At 44.4% G+C, this 16,643-nt stretch overlaps 2 protein-coding genes across 2 annotated transcripts; one reads left to right on the forward strand and one right to left on the reverse strand.

The window, feature by feature from the left end:
• The first annotated feature begins 3,161 nt into the window (after positions 1–3,161).
• tmem151ba (transmembrane protein 151Ba) lies at positions 3,162–4,907 on the forward strand. The gene is made up of 2 exons (XM_038968438.1): positions 3,162–3,170; positions 3,456–4,907. The coding sequence occupies exons 1-2, from the start codon at positions 3,162–3,164 to the stop codon at positions 4,905–4,907; spliced, it is 1,461 nt and encodes a 486-aa protein (XP_038824366.1).
• A 7,482-nt stretch (positions 4,908–12,389) lies between these two features.
• Positions 12,390–16,623, reverse strand: tcte1 (t-complex-associated-testis-expressed 1). The gene is made up of 5 exons (XM_038968439.1): positions 16,455–16,623; positions 15,786–16,354; positions 14,801–14,952; positions 14,175–14,472; positions 12,390–13,093 (listed from the first exon to the last, which is right to left on the reverse strand). The coding sequence occupies exons 1-5, from the start codon at positions 16,621–16,623 to the stop codon at positions 12,923–12,925; spliced, it is 1,359 nt and encodes a 452-aa protein (XP_038824367.1). The 3' UTR covers positions 12,390–12,922.
• Between the last annotated feature and the right edge of the window lie 20 nt (positions 16,624–16,643).

Below are 16,643 nucleotides of genomic sequence, written 5' to 3' on the forward strand. Positions count from 1 at the left end.
GACTGCGCGCAGACTAAGTCAGGTAACTCTCCTCCTGCCGGTCGTCTCAGACCGCTTCCCATTCCTTCTCGACCATGGTCTCACATCGCCTTAGACTTTATTACCGGTCTGCCTTCGTCTGCGGGGAAGACTGTGATTCTTACGGTTATCGATAGGTTCTCTAAGGCGGCACATTTCATTCCCCTCGCTAAGCTTCCTTCCGCTAAGGAGACGGCACAAATCATCATTGAGAATGTGTTCAGAATTCATGGCCTCCCGTTAGACGCCGTTTCAGACAGAGGTCCGCAATTCACGTCACAGTTTTGGAGGGAGTTCTGTCGTTTGATTGGTGCTTCTGTCAGTCTCTCTTCCGGGTTTCATCCCCAGTCTAACGGTCAAGCAGAAAGGGCCAATCAGTCGATTGGTCGCATATTACGCAGCCTTTCGTTTCGAAACCCTGCGTCTTGGGCAGAACAGCTCCCCTGGGCTGAGTACGCTCACAACTCGCTTCCTTCGTCTGCTACCGGGCTATCTCCGTTTCAGAGTAGTCTTGGGTACCAGCCTCCTCTGTTCTCGTCCCAGCTCGCCGAGTCCAGCGTTCCCTCCGCTCAGGCTTTTGTCCAACGTTGTGAGCGCACCTGGAGGAGGGTCAGGTCTGCACTTTGCCGTTACAGGGCGCAGACTGTGAGAGCCGCCAATAGACGTAGGATTAGGAGTCCTAGGTATTGTCGCGGTCAGAGAGTGTGGCTTTCCACTCGTAACCTTCCCCTTACGACAGCTTCTCGCAAGTTGACTCCGCGGTTCATTGGTCCGTTCCGTGTCTCTCAGGTCGTCAATCCTGTCGCTGTGCGACTGCTTCTTCCGCGACATCTTCGTCGCGTCCACCCTGTCTTCCATGTCTCTTGTGTCAAGCCTTTTCTTCGCGCCCCCGTTCGTCTTCCCCCCCCCCCCCCCCCGTCCTTGTCGAGGGCGCTCCTATTTACAAGGTACGAAAGATCATGGACATGCGTTCTCGGGGACGTGGTCACCAGTACTTAGTGGATTGGGAGGGTTACGGTCCTGAGGAGAGGAGTTGGGTTCCATCTCGGGACGTGCTGGACCGTTCGTTGATTGATGATTTCCTTCGTTGCCGCCAGGGTTCCTCCTCGAGTGCGCCAGGAGGCGCTCGGTGAGTGGGGGGGTACTGTCATGTTTTGTCTTTCATCATGTCTTGTCCCTGTGCTTCCCTCTGCTGGTCTTATTAGGTTCTTTCCCTCTTTCTCTCTCTCTATCGTTCCGTTCCTGCTCCCAGCTGTTTCTCATTCTCCTAACGACCTCATTTACTCTTTCACACCTGTCCCCTATTTTGCCCTCTGATTAGAGTCCCTATTTCTCCCTCTGTTTTCCGCTTCTGTCCTTGTCGGATTCTTGTTTGATGTTTGCTGTTCCTGTGTCCTTGTTCCGCCCTGTCGTGTTCTTTGCCTTCTTCAGATGCTGCGTGTGAGCAGGTGTCTATGTCAGCTACGGCCAGTGCCTTCCTGAAGCGACCTGCAGTCTGTGGTCGCGTCTCCAGTCGTTCCTCTCTATTGACGAGAGGATTTCAGTTCCTGTTTTGGATTGACCATTGATAATATCCAGGAGAATCATTATTTGTTTATTACTGGAATAAAGACTCTGTTACTATTACGTCGCTTTTGGGTCCTCATTCACCAGCATAACATCGTATACCATAAGTATGACAAAATATTTATTTTTACTGTTCTAATTACATTGGTAACCAGTTTATAATAGCAATAAGGCACCTTAGGGTTTGTGTTATAATATATACCACGGTTAAGGTCTGTATTCAGGCACTCTGTTGCTTCGTGCATGAGAACCACACCCCCTCGTGCCTTATTGCATAAATAACCTATGCAACGAAAGATAACCATTGAAGCATGATGCCTCCTCTTCATAGCTGGTTGCAATGTCCTGCCTACCCTCTGTAGGCTACTGTTTAGTTCCAACAAATTAATCCACTGCCAAAAGTATCACCCCATGATGTCCAGGCAGCGAGCCTCCTGTACTATGTACCATTAAGCCAATCAATCTCTGCCCCCTGTGTGATGACTGACATGCAAATGTAGGAATGAACTGCGCTATAATCCAACCATCCTGAGGCTTTTGGATCCCTTGCCAAGTGTGTAGGCAGGCCGCACTCCCATAAGGCGTGACCAGCTCCTGATGCAGGCACTGGGGCTTGCGGTGCCCTGGGGTAGAAAAGATACCAGCAGCTTCATTGTGCCTGGATGAAATGGCTGCATGATTTCTTCTGGATGGTTTGCTCTCTTAACGGTTCACAATTTTGGAATCCAAAGTGTTAGATATCTGTTTAAATAAATACTATTTATATGAGTAAAACATTATTTTGTAGCTAATATAGCTAATTTCACTTTTATTATGCTACTGTATATTTGATCAGAAGACTCCTATATCCACATACATAGGGCCATAAACTGGGAGTGCTTCACACTCACTTGAAGTTGCTGGTAGCTTCTCCACGTGGTAGTGGACGTAGGCCGTGCGGTACTCGGTTAGCACGCGCAGCGGCCAGGAGAAGGTGAAGGCGCCGGCCGTCTAGAACACGTACCAGGGCAGGTGGTCCGGATCCGAGAAGGCAATCATGTACTCCTTAAAGTCTACATTCTTCAGGTGCATTCCCTCGCGGGCCTCCATGTAGTCGTCCAGGCCCTCATTCTCAGTGAAGAAGCGGGCCCGCTGAGTCAGGTAGGCGTTCTCCGACTCCACGTTGGCGAAGCTAAAGCACTTGGTGAACCTCAGCTTGGTGACAGGGAAGCAGTCTAGGCCCTGCAGCTGCTTGGATATGTCCTTCACACCGCAGTTGCTGTAGTCGAACTCCGCCTCGGCCACATGCGTGTTGACGCGCTCGTGGTACACCTGCGTGGTGGTGTATGCATCTCCGTTACGGTAGCGTGTTACCTGTCACGTCCGCTGCACAAACTGGTAGCTGATGGCCTTCCACCAGATGCAGGGCGTGGCCTGCTGCATGCGCCCAACACGCTCTCCCACACTCTCCACGTTCACCTTGTGCTGTAGCTGGTTGTGGGTGTGGCAGTGCCAGCATGGCGACAAACGCATTAAATGTTTTCTCAATTGCCTGGAATGGAAACAAGCAGATTCTCATGAAAAGGTTGAGAGTTCAGATGGAGTGTGTGAGCCGTTTGATCTTAACAAGCAAAGACATGATCAAGCGGCTCCCTGCTCAGGAATAAGATATGTTAATGCACTTAGAATGCTGACTATTTCTCTAAATATTTAATGTGTTGCAAAGAGCAGATGCTTTTGGTGTTTCTATAGAGTTATTTCAAAGATAGCTATTAAAAAATCCATTGATTCATTCTCATCAGGTATCTGAAATGTATTTTGTCCACAATGCTTGCAGGTATGTGTTCACAGACTCAGATTGGTATTTTCTCTCTCTGTTTCCCTCTGTGCAGCAGCGGCCCCTGAAGCAGTCACTCAGTAAATCCCTGTGCAGGGAGAGCCACTGGAAATGCCTGATCCTGTCCCTGCTCATGTACGGCTGCGTGGGGGCCATGACCTGGTGCCACGTGACCAAGGTGACGCGCCTGTCCTTCGACAGTGCCTACAAGGTCAAGTCCATGATGTACCACGAAAGCCCCTGCTCCAACGGTTACATCTACATCCCTGTGGCCTTCATGGTCATGCTCTACGTGGTCTACCTGGTGGAGTGCTGGCACTGCCACACCCACAACCAGCTACAGCACAAGGTGAACGTGGAGAGTGTGGGAGAGCGTGTTGGGCGCATGCAGCAGGCCACGCCCTGCATCTGGTGGAAGGCCATCAGCTACCACTATGTGCGGCGGACGCGACAGGTAACACGATACCGTAACGGAGACGCATACACCACCACGCAGGTGTACCACGAGCGCGTCAACACGCATGTGGCCGAGGCGGAGTTCGACTACAGCAACTGCGGTGTGAAGGACATATCCAAGCAGCTGCAGGGCCTAGACTGCTTCCCTGTCACCAAGCTGAGGTTCACCAAGTGCTTTAGCTTCGCCAACGTGGAGTCGGAGAACGCCTACCTGACTCAGCGGGCCCGCTTCTTCACTGAGAATGAGGGCCTGGACGACTACATGGAGGCCCGCGAGGGAATGCACCTGAAGAATGTAGACTTTAAGGAGTACATGATTGCCTTCTCGGATCCGGACCACCTGCCCTGGTACGTGTCCAACTACGTGTTCTGGACGGCCGCTGCCTTCACCTTCTCCTGGCCGCTGCGCGTGCTAACCGAGTACCGCACGGCCTACGTCCACTACCACGTGGAGAAGCTGTTCGGCTTCGACTATGTCCCTGTCACGCCATCTGAGGAGCGACCATACTGCCACCACATCCCTCGGGTCAACACCATCGACAGCACCGAGTTGGAGTGGCACATCCGCTCCAACCAGCAGCTGGTGCCCAGCTATTCAGAGGCTGTACTCATGGACCTGGCTCAGCTCTCGTCAGGTGGCGGTGGCAATGCCAACACCTACTCAGTGTGCGGCGGCTACGGCAGCTACCGGCAGAACTGCGAGCGCTGCCACCGCACCATCAGCAGCTCGTCCATCTTCTCACGCAGCGCCCTGAGCATCTGCACTGGGACTAGCCCGCGCATCCCCTTCAGCGGCAGCCGCTTCTCGCTGTCGCGGCTGTACGGATCGCGGCGCAGCTGCCTGTGGCGGAGCAGCGGCAGCCTCAATGAGACATCGTGCCCCACAGAGAGCACGCGTTGCCTGACGCCGTCGGGCCAGCTGACTAGCGAGGAGAATCCGCCGGACTACCAGGACGCGCTCTACTTCCCTGTGCTCATCGTGCACCGCAATGAGGGCTGCCTGAACCACTCGCTGCACAGGAACGGATCCTGCGTCGAGACCTCTATATGACCCAGCGCTGGGCCTCCCAGTCCAGACCTGAACAAGGAATGTAATGCTACTGTCCTTTCTCTGGGAGGACACTGACTGGATAATGAACCTTCCTTTTGGATCTTTGTTTTTCTTCAATAGACCACAGAACACATGACACACCAGTGGCATTCCGGAACCCTTCCAGACCTCTTCCAGCACTGTTTATCAAAGACAGTACTGAGTTAAATGCACATTTTGAATGCTCACTCCAACTTTTCCATAACTTCCTTTGCAGCCCAGCTCATCTCACATGAGATGCCCTCCAGTGATATGTTCATCATAGTAAGTAATAGACTATGTAACTATCTCAAAGCATGTATGAAAAAAACACATTCATAGGCAAAATCAGACAGTCTGCGACAAATGGACATAATGATCTGAGAATGATATTTGGAAGGACATATGTTGCGCGGAATGCACACCACCACCACCATTCTGGACCAATCACAATGCTCTGTTCATATCAGTTTGAGTTTCCTTAACCAAAGTGTCATGTTAGCTTCCACACTATCTATAAATAGAGAACATGAAAAAGCAAGGTACACTAACAGACATTTGGCCCGAGAATAAACTCCACCTTAAATCGTAGTGCATTTTGCTGTTGTCATAACCAGGTAGCAAAGAACTTCAATTGGAACATCTGTTTTCGAAGTTGGATAAAATGTGTTATTTTGTAAGAGTCTTAGAAGGGATGTCTTGTGACTGAAAATCCCCAACACAGCTCAAGACAGCTCAACGGTAGAGGCCTCCAACACAGCTCGACTAGAGACCTTCATTGGAGATGACTCATAAGTGGGGCATGAGTTTAAGGAACATAAACATGATTTATTCAAGCCTTAGAGAGCAATTTGGAGATGGGAAGGAAAACCATGACGCCACATTAAATAATTGAGAGCAAGAAAAGTTTAAAACATCTGACATATTTTTCTAGTAAATGCATTACTGGATATTTTAAATTATGTTGCAGATATCAAAGTAAATTCATACAGTCTATAATTAGTTTCCATCTAGCTCATGGTTCTCAATGAAAAGCCTTAGACGCAGATCTACATTTTTTATTAAAACATTACAATTTGGGGCTATATGATGGTGTAGTTGTTTGTTTTGAGGCCAACAAGAGATCTTTTTACGGAATTAATGTTATTACATGATAATGATGATGATGTGAGATACAGCAGTTACAACATCCAGTTAATTAGCAACGGGAATCAAATATCACAGGATGCAATAACATTCCCACTTCCTGACCCTCTAAATATAGTAACATAGTCAGATACATGAATAATTTAGATCAGGAGGACTAAATGGTACAAATACTTCAAACTGAATCCATGAGAGAAGTCTTTCATCGCATTATTTTCCTTACTGTCAATATTACTGTGTCACTCTTCACTACATGTTAATGCATTTCTGATTGACTAATACATACAACATCAATGTGATTATATCATGTCAGCTCAGCTGTCAATAATAACCTCAGCATTGCATATCTCCTATTTCCAATTAATATTTGAACACAAAATTATTATTAATTACTATATGAACAATAATTTCCTTCAAACTACCTCTTCTTTGTTTTCGTGATTTAAGTGCCTGACTGTGGGTGCTTTAAAGTTTGGCTTAAAATCACACCTAAACCACATAGCACACCTACCCATTCATCCAAAACTACACCTAAACCACATAGCACACCTATCCATTCATCCAAAACTACACCTAAACAACATACTGTAGCTCACCTACCCATTCATCCAACCAACCAACCAACCAACCAGAAATACAAAGGCAGCAACAGAGCAACTCAACTTTCACTGCATCTCTTCTAGGTAGCAATATACTGATGAGACAGGACATTTAATTGAGGCTGGCACCAATGATCAGGCCTTGAAAACTTCAAGATGTGCTTTGTCTATTGTCAGAAAAAGTAGGTTTAAAAGCAGGACCACGTGCTGATTCTGATGATGCCTATCAGAAACAGCCAGACAGCCATCGCAGAGACCCAAAATAGACTGAGGGCTGTGTTCAAACACTGATAATGTCAGCTTTAATAATAAACCAGGAGGATTTTTGAAGATCTGAGAATAAACATGATCACAACTGATCAAATGTTCTATGTACTAATGGCTTATTTCCACTAGCAAAGTTTCAAAGCAAGGCAAGGTAAATAATATTTTAAAATAAGTTCAATAAATGTGTAGAATTCACACCTAGGACCAATCACTTATAAAGTACACAGAAAGGTTGCCCAGCTCATGAAGTGAAAAATCCAACCCACTTCCCCCAGTCCACTGAAATATACACACACATTTTGTAAATAACTCTTTAAATGGTTTTGAAGGTAGCGGTCAAAGGGCTTTGTTGCTGTGATCAAACTAAAGCTAACCCTAGGAGCTGGAGTCAATATGGCCCGGGATAAGAGCTAAGCTGACAGCTAGCCAGTCACTTCTGGCCCAGAGGCCTCTGCTATTTAATAGAAAACAACTCTGATGAATTCAGGGTGACGGCAGAGCTCAGTAATCTATGCCCAGGACTCACACTTACAATTCACACATTGTTATTAGATCTATATACACAAAGGATAGATAGGCCTTTCTCCATTTTATGTATCCTGCTGACCTCAGATTCTCACAGCAGAAATGACTAGCATTATTGACTGATGTGGATATGTGATTGAATTGACTGTAAACATTTGATTGACCACTTAATAATCTAATGCTGTCAAAGATAAACTCATTCTGCTCATTTTGAAAAAACATACACCTATTTTGTGAAATCCGGTGATCATCCCATGAACAAAAATTGCATTAACAATATACTGGTAGATCTCTTGCAGAAAGTGTAATAGCATTTCTTTCTCTTGATGCGTTTCTTCCTTGCACCCTACTACCTTTATAACGTCACTTGCCACTGGCCATTTTAGGGAACTAGATGCGAAGCAATTAAAGGAAGCTGTTCCACCTCAATCCCATTTTCTCGACAACAAACCAAAAACACTTCATCTATACAATAAAGCAGCCAACAAAAAATACACACCAGTCATAACCATAAGACACAGAGTCATGTCTGGTTAGTTGTGGCTCACCTCATCTAAAGCGCATCTATGCAACCCCCATAACCAACTCAGGAGTGTAGTCAGGATATCCACCTTACATTTGTCATAAATTCTACCCCTTAACCTTTTCTTATTATCCCTGTCAGCTGACTTGACAGTGCCGTTTGATTTGTTTTCCAGATAGGAGGCTATGAGGATGCACTTAAGTGCCCATATTCACAGTCTCAGAGTAGGAGTGCTGATATAGAATCATTTTTGCCTTTAGATCATAATGAAAAAGGGGAGACCTGATCCTAGATCAACACTCCTAGGTGTAGGTCTGCTCTGCAGTTCCTTAAAGTGTCAGAGGCTTTGACCGTGTGTATCAGCTGAAATGAATGGTGTCCTTTATGGTGTTTTAATCACAGCATGTGACGCAGCTCTGTAACCATACTGATGCTCCTATAGCAGATGATGGAAGGAAGGTTATTCTAGCCTAGCTGGAGGTCACACACATCATGGGAAGCACAGTTCACTCAGTCACAGAAGGCCCTCTTTTTCATTAGAAGACTTTCAGAGTTTTGATGAGCTCTCTTTATTTAGATCACTCCTATTATGTCTGAGATGGGTTGACGTTTGGAAACAACAGATAGTGAAAAGTTTTAGATTTCAACAATGGTCAAAAAAAGATAGTGATAACGGCATTATATTACCAACATTTACATTACAGACTCAATAGTCCATTGCTCACTGACCAGCCTCTCACTAATAAAAAAAAAGTTCAGTTAATGTAGATAAAACAGTTATATCAGATGGCTTCACTGTGATATGTAATTGTGTACAAATAAAAGTGTTTAACAGTGCTATGTTTACTAACCATAAAACAATAAATAGTATACAAGTACAGAAAACCAAGGTTATCAAACTGAGTTTTTTAGTGACAATTCAGAAAACTGAAAATCTTTTCCTACCACAGACTGTTGACTTCAAACCCTTTATAATAATGTAACATAGAACCAGGCTTGCAAAATTCCGGTAACTTTCCCCAAAATCCCGGTTGGTAGATTCCCAGAAACAGGAGGGCATAACCAGGAAATCCTGAATCTTCCAACCAGGATTTCTGAAAAACCTGGGAATTTTGAGAAAGTTAGAGGAATTTTGCAACCCTACATGGAACCCTTTATTGTGTGTACAAAGTGGAGTAATACCTTATAATACTGTATGTACTCTCACACCCAGAATGCTTTTGGGGCTCCTCTTTTTATAATGTTGTGTATAATTTTGTGGCTTAAAACAGGATTGCAGGAGAACGATTTTGTACTGTAAGTAATACAGAGATTGTAGGTTAGGACTGTTGTCGTGTTTCTTGTGCTTAGTCGATTGTGTCACCAATAAATGCATAAAATGTGGTGTTTTATTCACAAACACTGCTAATCCTCAAATGTACTCGACAACAGGGAAGTGTTTCGGGTTTGCAGATCAACAATCGACACATTTCTATATAAAATGGTGTTTTACAAGGAAAATGAATCTTGTAAATACAGTACAATTTCAATTGCAGACCCTGCGGCCAATCTGATGCTGTATGAGCTATACACTTACTTTGCAATGGCAGAGCACTGTTGATTCTTTCCTTCGACGTTATTGATACGTTGTAACACTCTTTCTTGATAGGGGAAAGGCTGGAAGAGATTACACATTTTTGTATGGAGGTCAAAGCCGCAGATTTGAGTGCAGACAACTTTTTACATAAGGAAGCCAACCGCTGACTTATTTGATCAATATTCCACTATCTTAGACTGTCATTCAGGCTAGTTACATGGGTTGCGTCCCAAATGGCACCCTATTTCCTATGTAGTGCTCTACTTTCAAACATATCCCTCTGGGTTTGCAGATCTATGTGTTCTGGGCCTTGGTCAAAAGTAGTACACTCTCTAGGGAATAGGGTGCCATTTGAGACACACCTATTGTTAAGTTTATTCTGATCATACTGAGAACATTGCCCTGCCTGCATTATTCTTACTCTCTCAATGTCATAGATTGCTGGTCCTTGCAGCAAGATCTACAGTCAGGAAACATGTTTTGTACTGCCTAGGTAAGGTGGATCACAGGTTGAGTGTGTGACTACTAAATAATAAATATAGGGGAAAACTGCAAGTTTGCATGTACAGTTGAAGTCGGAAGTTTACATACACCTTAGCCAAATACATTTAAACTCAGTTTTTCACAATTCCTGATTTAATCCTAGTAAAAATTCCCTGTCTTAGGTCAGTTAGGATCACCACTTTATTTTAATAATGTGAAATGTCAGTATAATAGTATAGAGAATTATTTATTTCAGCTTTTATTTATTTCATCACATTCCCAGTGGGTCAGAAGTTTACATACACTCAATTAGTAGTTGGTAGCATTTCCTTTAAATTGTTTAACTTGGGTCAAACGTTTTGGGTAGCCTTCCACAAGCTTCCCACAATAAGTTGGGTGAATTTTGGCCCATTCCTCCTGACAGAGCTGGTGTAACTAGTCAGGTTTGTAGGCCTCCTTGCTCACACACGCTTTTTAAGTTCTGCCCAAAAATTTTAACTTGGGTCAAACGTTTTGGGTAGCCTTCCACAAGCTTCCCACAATAAGTTGGGTGAATTTTGGCCCATTCCTCCTGACAGAGCTGGTGTAACTAGTCAGGTTTGTAGGCCTCCTTGCTCACACACGCTTTTTAAGTTCTGCCCAAAATTTTTTCTATAGGATTGAGGTCAGGGCTTTGTGATGGCCACACCAATACCTTGACTTTGTTGTCCTTGAGCCATTTTGCCACAACTTTGGAACTATGCTTGGGGTCATTGTACATTTGGAAGACCCATTTGCGACCAAGCTTTAACTTCCTGACTGATGTCTTGAGATGTTGCTTCAATATATCCACATAATTTTCCTACCTCATGATGCCATCTATTTTGTAAAGTGCACCAGTCCCTCCTGCAGCAAAGCACCCCCACAACATGATGCTGCCACCCCTGTGCTTCACGGTTGGGATGGTGTTCTTCGGCTTGCAAACCTCCCCCTTTTTCCTCCAAACAGAACAACGGTCATTATGGCCAAACAGTTCTATTTTTGTTTCATCAGACCAGAGGACATTTCTCCAAAAAGTACAATCTTTGTCCTCATGTGCAGTTGCAAACCGAAGTCTGGCTTTTTTATGGTGGTTTTGGAGCAGTGGCTTCTTCCTTGCTGAGGAGCCTTTCAGGTATGTCGATATAGGACTCGTTTTACTGTGGATATAGATACTTTTTTACCTGTTTCCTCCAGCATCTTCACAAGGTCCTTTGCTGTTGTTCTGAGATTAATTAGCACTTTTCACACCAAAGTACGTTCATCTCTAGGAGACAGAACGCGTCTCCTTCCTGAGCGGTACGACGGCTGCGTGGTCCCATGGTGTTTATACTTTCGTACTATTGTTTGTACAGATGAACGTGGTACCTTCAGGCATTTGGACATTTCTCCCAAGGATGAACCAGACTTGTGGAGGTCTACAATTTTTTTCTGAGGTCTTGACTGATTTCTTTTGATTTTCCCATGATGTCAAGCAAAGAGGCAGTGAGTTTGAAGGAAGGCCTTGAAATACATCCACAGGTACACCTCCAATTGACTCAAATGATGTCAATCAGCCTATCAGAAGCCTCTAAAGCCATGACATCCTTTTCTGGAATTTTCCAAGCTGTTTAAAGGCACAGTTAACTTAGTGTATGTAAACTTCTGACCCACTGGAATTGTGATACAGTGAATTATAAGTGAAATAATCTGTCTATAAACAATTGTTGGAAAAATTACTTGTGTCATGCACAAAGTAGATGTCCAAACCGACTTGCCAAAACTATAGTTTGTTAACAAGAAATTTGTGGAGTGGTTGAAAAAACGAGTTTTAATGAATGCAACATAAATGTATGTAAACTTCTGACTTCAACTGTATATTGACACTATCACAATGTTGCCTTGATGTTGCATAATACAGTTACAATGACCGCAAACCAAATCTGTGTATCAAAAGTGGAAAAAGGCTAACTCAATAAAACAGCTTGTAAAATTGTTGAAACATAATGTGTCTTTTTACATACGACTAATAACATGTACACACTGAAACCCATGTGGTAAAAGAATATAAAGCCTATATTTACCAGTATATCCAACTTTCCAACCTAATTTATATGCTAATTGGCTGACAGCCGTGGTATACCACGGGTATGACAAAACATTTATTTTTACAGCTCTAATTATGTTGGTAACCCATTTATAATAGCAATAAGTCACCTTGGGGGTTTGTGGCATATGACCAATATACCACGGGCTAAGGGCTGTATCCAGGCACTGCGCGTTGCGTCGTACCCAAGAACAGCCCTTAGCCGTGGTATATTGGCCATATACCACACCCCCTCGGGCCTTATTCCTTAAATATATAACTCCACTTTGTACATTTACTAAACAGTGAATACAAACAATGAGTAGCCTACATACAGTGAAGGTGCCCCATAGCTCAGTGGTGGATCTCAACAACCTGAAGTCATCCCAAAATAACACCTATGTCACTATTCATCCCTGACCTTCGGACCAAGCCCATTTATTACATCCTAATAAACTGGGGTTATTTTCCATGGGCCAAAGGTACAGTGGTGTAGCCTATTTAGCTATCTTCTGATTTCAGTGGTAACACATTACAGACATCGCTACATTTAATAACTTTGCAGATATGAAACAAATAGTAGGCATCCTGTCTACAATATATGACAAAGTGGCACTTTGGTGAACATAAATGGGCTGTATGTTTATATGAATGAATGAAAATGTATTTCCATGTCAAATCACCAGCTGGCAACCCATCCCTTATGGGATTAATTGACACATAAACAAACATTACAATAATTCACTGTGATAATTCAGTGATGATTCTTCTTTGTATTTAATAATGCTCTGAAGTTTAGGCTAGGTTCTCTTCTGTGTTGTGTTTCCTGTGTGCTTGGTTCTGATTGTTGCGTACCACCTGGCTGATGCAGTAGTCGCTCTCCTGGCCCACCTCTGTCAGGCGGATATCACACTCCACCATGCTGCTGTTGTGACACATGCCCTCCTCCAACACTTTACCACCATCCTGAATGAACACAGACAACACAAACAAAACACAATGCACACGGCAGTTGGTTAATACACCACAGACATTGTATGATGCCAAACGCATCATCATCACCACAGTTTTTGCTCAGCACTGAAAGTGCGCTATCTTGAAAAGCTGACATGGACACTTTTTTAGGATTGTAATAACAGTGGACTAACACTAAAATCTAGTTTATTTAAGTCAGATTTTCACTTAGTCTCCCACTGACATCAGTGCATTAAGTGGGAGTTAGGATTCTCACACTGCCTGACATCACACCGTAATCTCACTCTGGAGAAACTTGGAACAGCTGGGGTCAAGGCTACATAGTATGTAATAGGACATGAAGGATGGTTTCAGTCCTTGAAACCCCTGGCTGAATGTACTGTGGGCTACAGTGTCATACAAGGTCTCTCCAATGGCCTATTGTACTGTCAACAGTGTTTTATTGTCATGTCTGAGACAAGCGTTTTTCTATTTCAGCGTACACTATACCAAGGTCAGACAGACATTTTGATGCACGTGACAGTTTTGCTATGCGGTTGATTTTTCACCCTGTGCACTCCAGTTCCACTTCCTGGGATGAAACTGACATCTGAAAGGGGAAGCTGCACGAGAGAGAGGGAACAATACATCCCATTGGAAAACAGCTCCTACTTAGCTTTCCATTATTGTGTATTTCTGGCATGCATATGAATAATTGAAGATGCAAACAGCTTGGATTGTAGAGCTAACATTTGCCTGTTTACTTTCCCATTGGAACCAAGTCTGTATAATATGCCCTCTCTTTGTTGCATGTTTGATCCGTTATTTGTAGTTGTTGAACTATAGTACCACCTTAAAGGTGTTTGCAGCAGATATAACGTGGATGCTTCGTTAAGCCTACCATATTACAACTTGACTTTCTGTTAAGTTAGTGACATTTGTTAAATGTTGAATCAGTAATGTGTTTCACTGAATCTAAAGTTGAATGATCTAAAATAAAACAATGCCAACCTTTAAAACAGTACAGTACTATACAATACAGCAGACAGATCATACGATGTAGTTTGTGTCTGAGGTAAGCGCCAGCACTCACCATACCCAGCCTGTTACAGGACAGGTTGATGCTCCTCAGCGTATTATTCTGGACCAGGACTTGGGAAAGGACCGTGGCTGTGGGCTCTGTCATTTCGTTGCCTCCCAGGTGCAGCCATTTCAGGGTGCGGTTCTTCAGCAGGGCCTGGGCGATGGCCTGGCCCCCCTCGTCCCCCAGCCGGTTCAGACGCAGGTTGAGGGACAGCAGGCTGGAGTTCTTGGCCAGGGCGTAGGCTATAGCCTGGGCCCCCGGCCCCCGAATGTTGTTGTCGTAGACAGTGAGGCTCTCTAGCTTACTCCTGGTTAGTTTAATTTAATTAGCAATAATTACAGGAGAAAATGTGATAAAAGGGAAGGATGAAATAGTATGAAAACATGTATCAAAATAAAGTTTTTAATTAAAATATGTAAATCATTATTTGAATATGTTGGAAACCCGTTGTATAAAAGTGATAATGCCCTCGAAGCCGGTGTTTGGAGAATATATTGGCACTGTTTGCCAGACCTCGACTTAATCTTGGGCCTAACAACACCAGTGCCATTATATCCTCCTAACACCGGCTTCTCTGGCACTATCACTTAAAGGGAACACATGCAGTTGAGGTAGGCAACCTGACAAAATCACACCTGTTGAGCAGCTTTCCGATGGCCCGGGCTCCCCGGTCCCCGATGAGGTTGTGGGAGAGGTTGAGCTCCTTGAGGGACGGGTGGTCCAGGAGGTTGTTCACAAGCTGACGACACTTCTCGTCATCCACTTTGCTTTGGTGGATCCTCAGCACCTGCGACGATAGCATAGTATGGGGCGGGTAGATCTACGTGTTAAAAAATATATATAAAACAGCAAGCTGGAATCAAACGTCATTCTTTATATATAAATATTATAATATATAAAACAGCAAGCTTGAATCAAACGTCAGTCTTTCCTCTGATAGAACAAAATGTGATGATGTGGGCTATTATCTTTTAACAGTTTTGCCCAATTCATTCTGATCAACCTAGCAATTACGACACACCCCTCACTATTGTCACTGGTTGCACTAATTTAACTGTTTGTCTACATAACCTGGTTCAAGCATTCATGACATTACCCTGAAGAAGGCACAGTGATGTCGAAACCTTGGTGTTTTTTTACCCAATAAATGACTGGGAGGATATACATATGGATTGTGCGACTCTCTTTGTTTTTATAGCTTAGTTAATTTTCCATTAGTCAGCACCTCTACACTAAATAATTTTCTCTGGGTGTGCGCCAGCTCATAATTTTTTATGTGGTATTATGTTATGCCAAGTAGCCAAGAAGCAATGAATCCCTGTGCTGTAGCATAATAACAGTTGTGTCATACAAGGAAAGGTGTTTAGGGTTTCAGCCTCAGGCATTGTTGTACTTCCTTTGATGTAAGTAGAGAATTATAATACGTCTGTGATACTGCAGTTTGTTTCACCTCATTTGAAACAGAATCTTTGTTACTGATGCTTACTGAGGAAGTGTATGACACAGAGCAGAAGAGAAATGCCCCAGACAACCTGACTCCATCCTGTATAGGAAAGCAGAGCAACAAAGCCAAAGGGCACCATGCCAGTGAACACTGAGAGGGAGTCGATCGATACTCACCCTCAAGGTCTTACAGGACTTCAAGGCCTTGGCCAGCGACTCGCAGTCGCGGAAGGTGAACTCAAAGAGGTTCCACTCAAAGTTCATGCCGCATCCCTTGACCCGGTAGACCACGTGAAACTCCTCCAGATGGCTCAGCTTGTCCAGCAGGATGCCAAAGTCAAAGTGGTCCATGGATGGCCCATCCATGCCCATGTCGCTGGCCGAGTCAGAGTTGTCGTCGTCCTCTGACTTCTGGGGTTCCTTGATTGGCGGCATCAGCTGTGAGATGTCCAGCCTCTTCACGTAGTTCCGGCACAGAGGCACCATGCCCAGCACCGTCTTGGGGTCAGTGGCATCAGGAATGTAGAGCTCGATGATGTTCTCCAGGTGCCTCTCAAAGAACATGCGTTTCCAGCTGTGGCCATATGAGGAGACGTCACACAGGCCCCAGCGTTGTTTGCAGCAGCGCTTCCAGTAGCCGTCGTCGCTGATCAGGTTGGCAGTGACCTGCAGGGGCAGGGACGGAGAGAGCCTCTCCAGGACATAGTCTTTGTGCCTGGGAAGAAGTTCTTCCAGAATGGGCTTCTCTGTGACCAAGATATAGAGGTTGAATTATGTGATCAAATAAACAACTGACTTGATTCATTGACTGAATAAATAACATAGAACATATATAATAAAACATACCCTCAAAGTTTCTCACTATGTGTTGCAGGCAGAGGTTGGATAAAAGGGGCACTACAGTGAGGGACCACTCTGGATCTTCTGCAATGATCCTGCGCATCTTCCTGGGGTCTGCAGCCAAGTTGAGTTTTGCTATTGGGGGATACATGCCAGCCCCAGGAGACTTGGACATTGTTGCAGTTATGCTTGGGA

This window comes from Salvelinus namaycush, chromosome 29 (assembly GCF_016432855.1).
Source record: "Salvelinus namaycush isolate Seneca chromosome 29, SaNama_1.0, whole genome shotgun sequence".
Taxonomy (NCBI): Eukaryota; Metazoa; Chordata; class Actinopteri; order Salmoniformes; family Salmonidae; genus Salvelinus; species Salvelinus namaycush.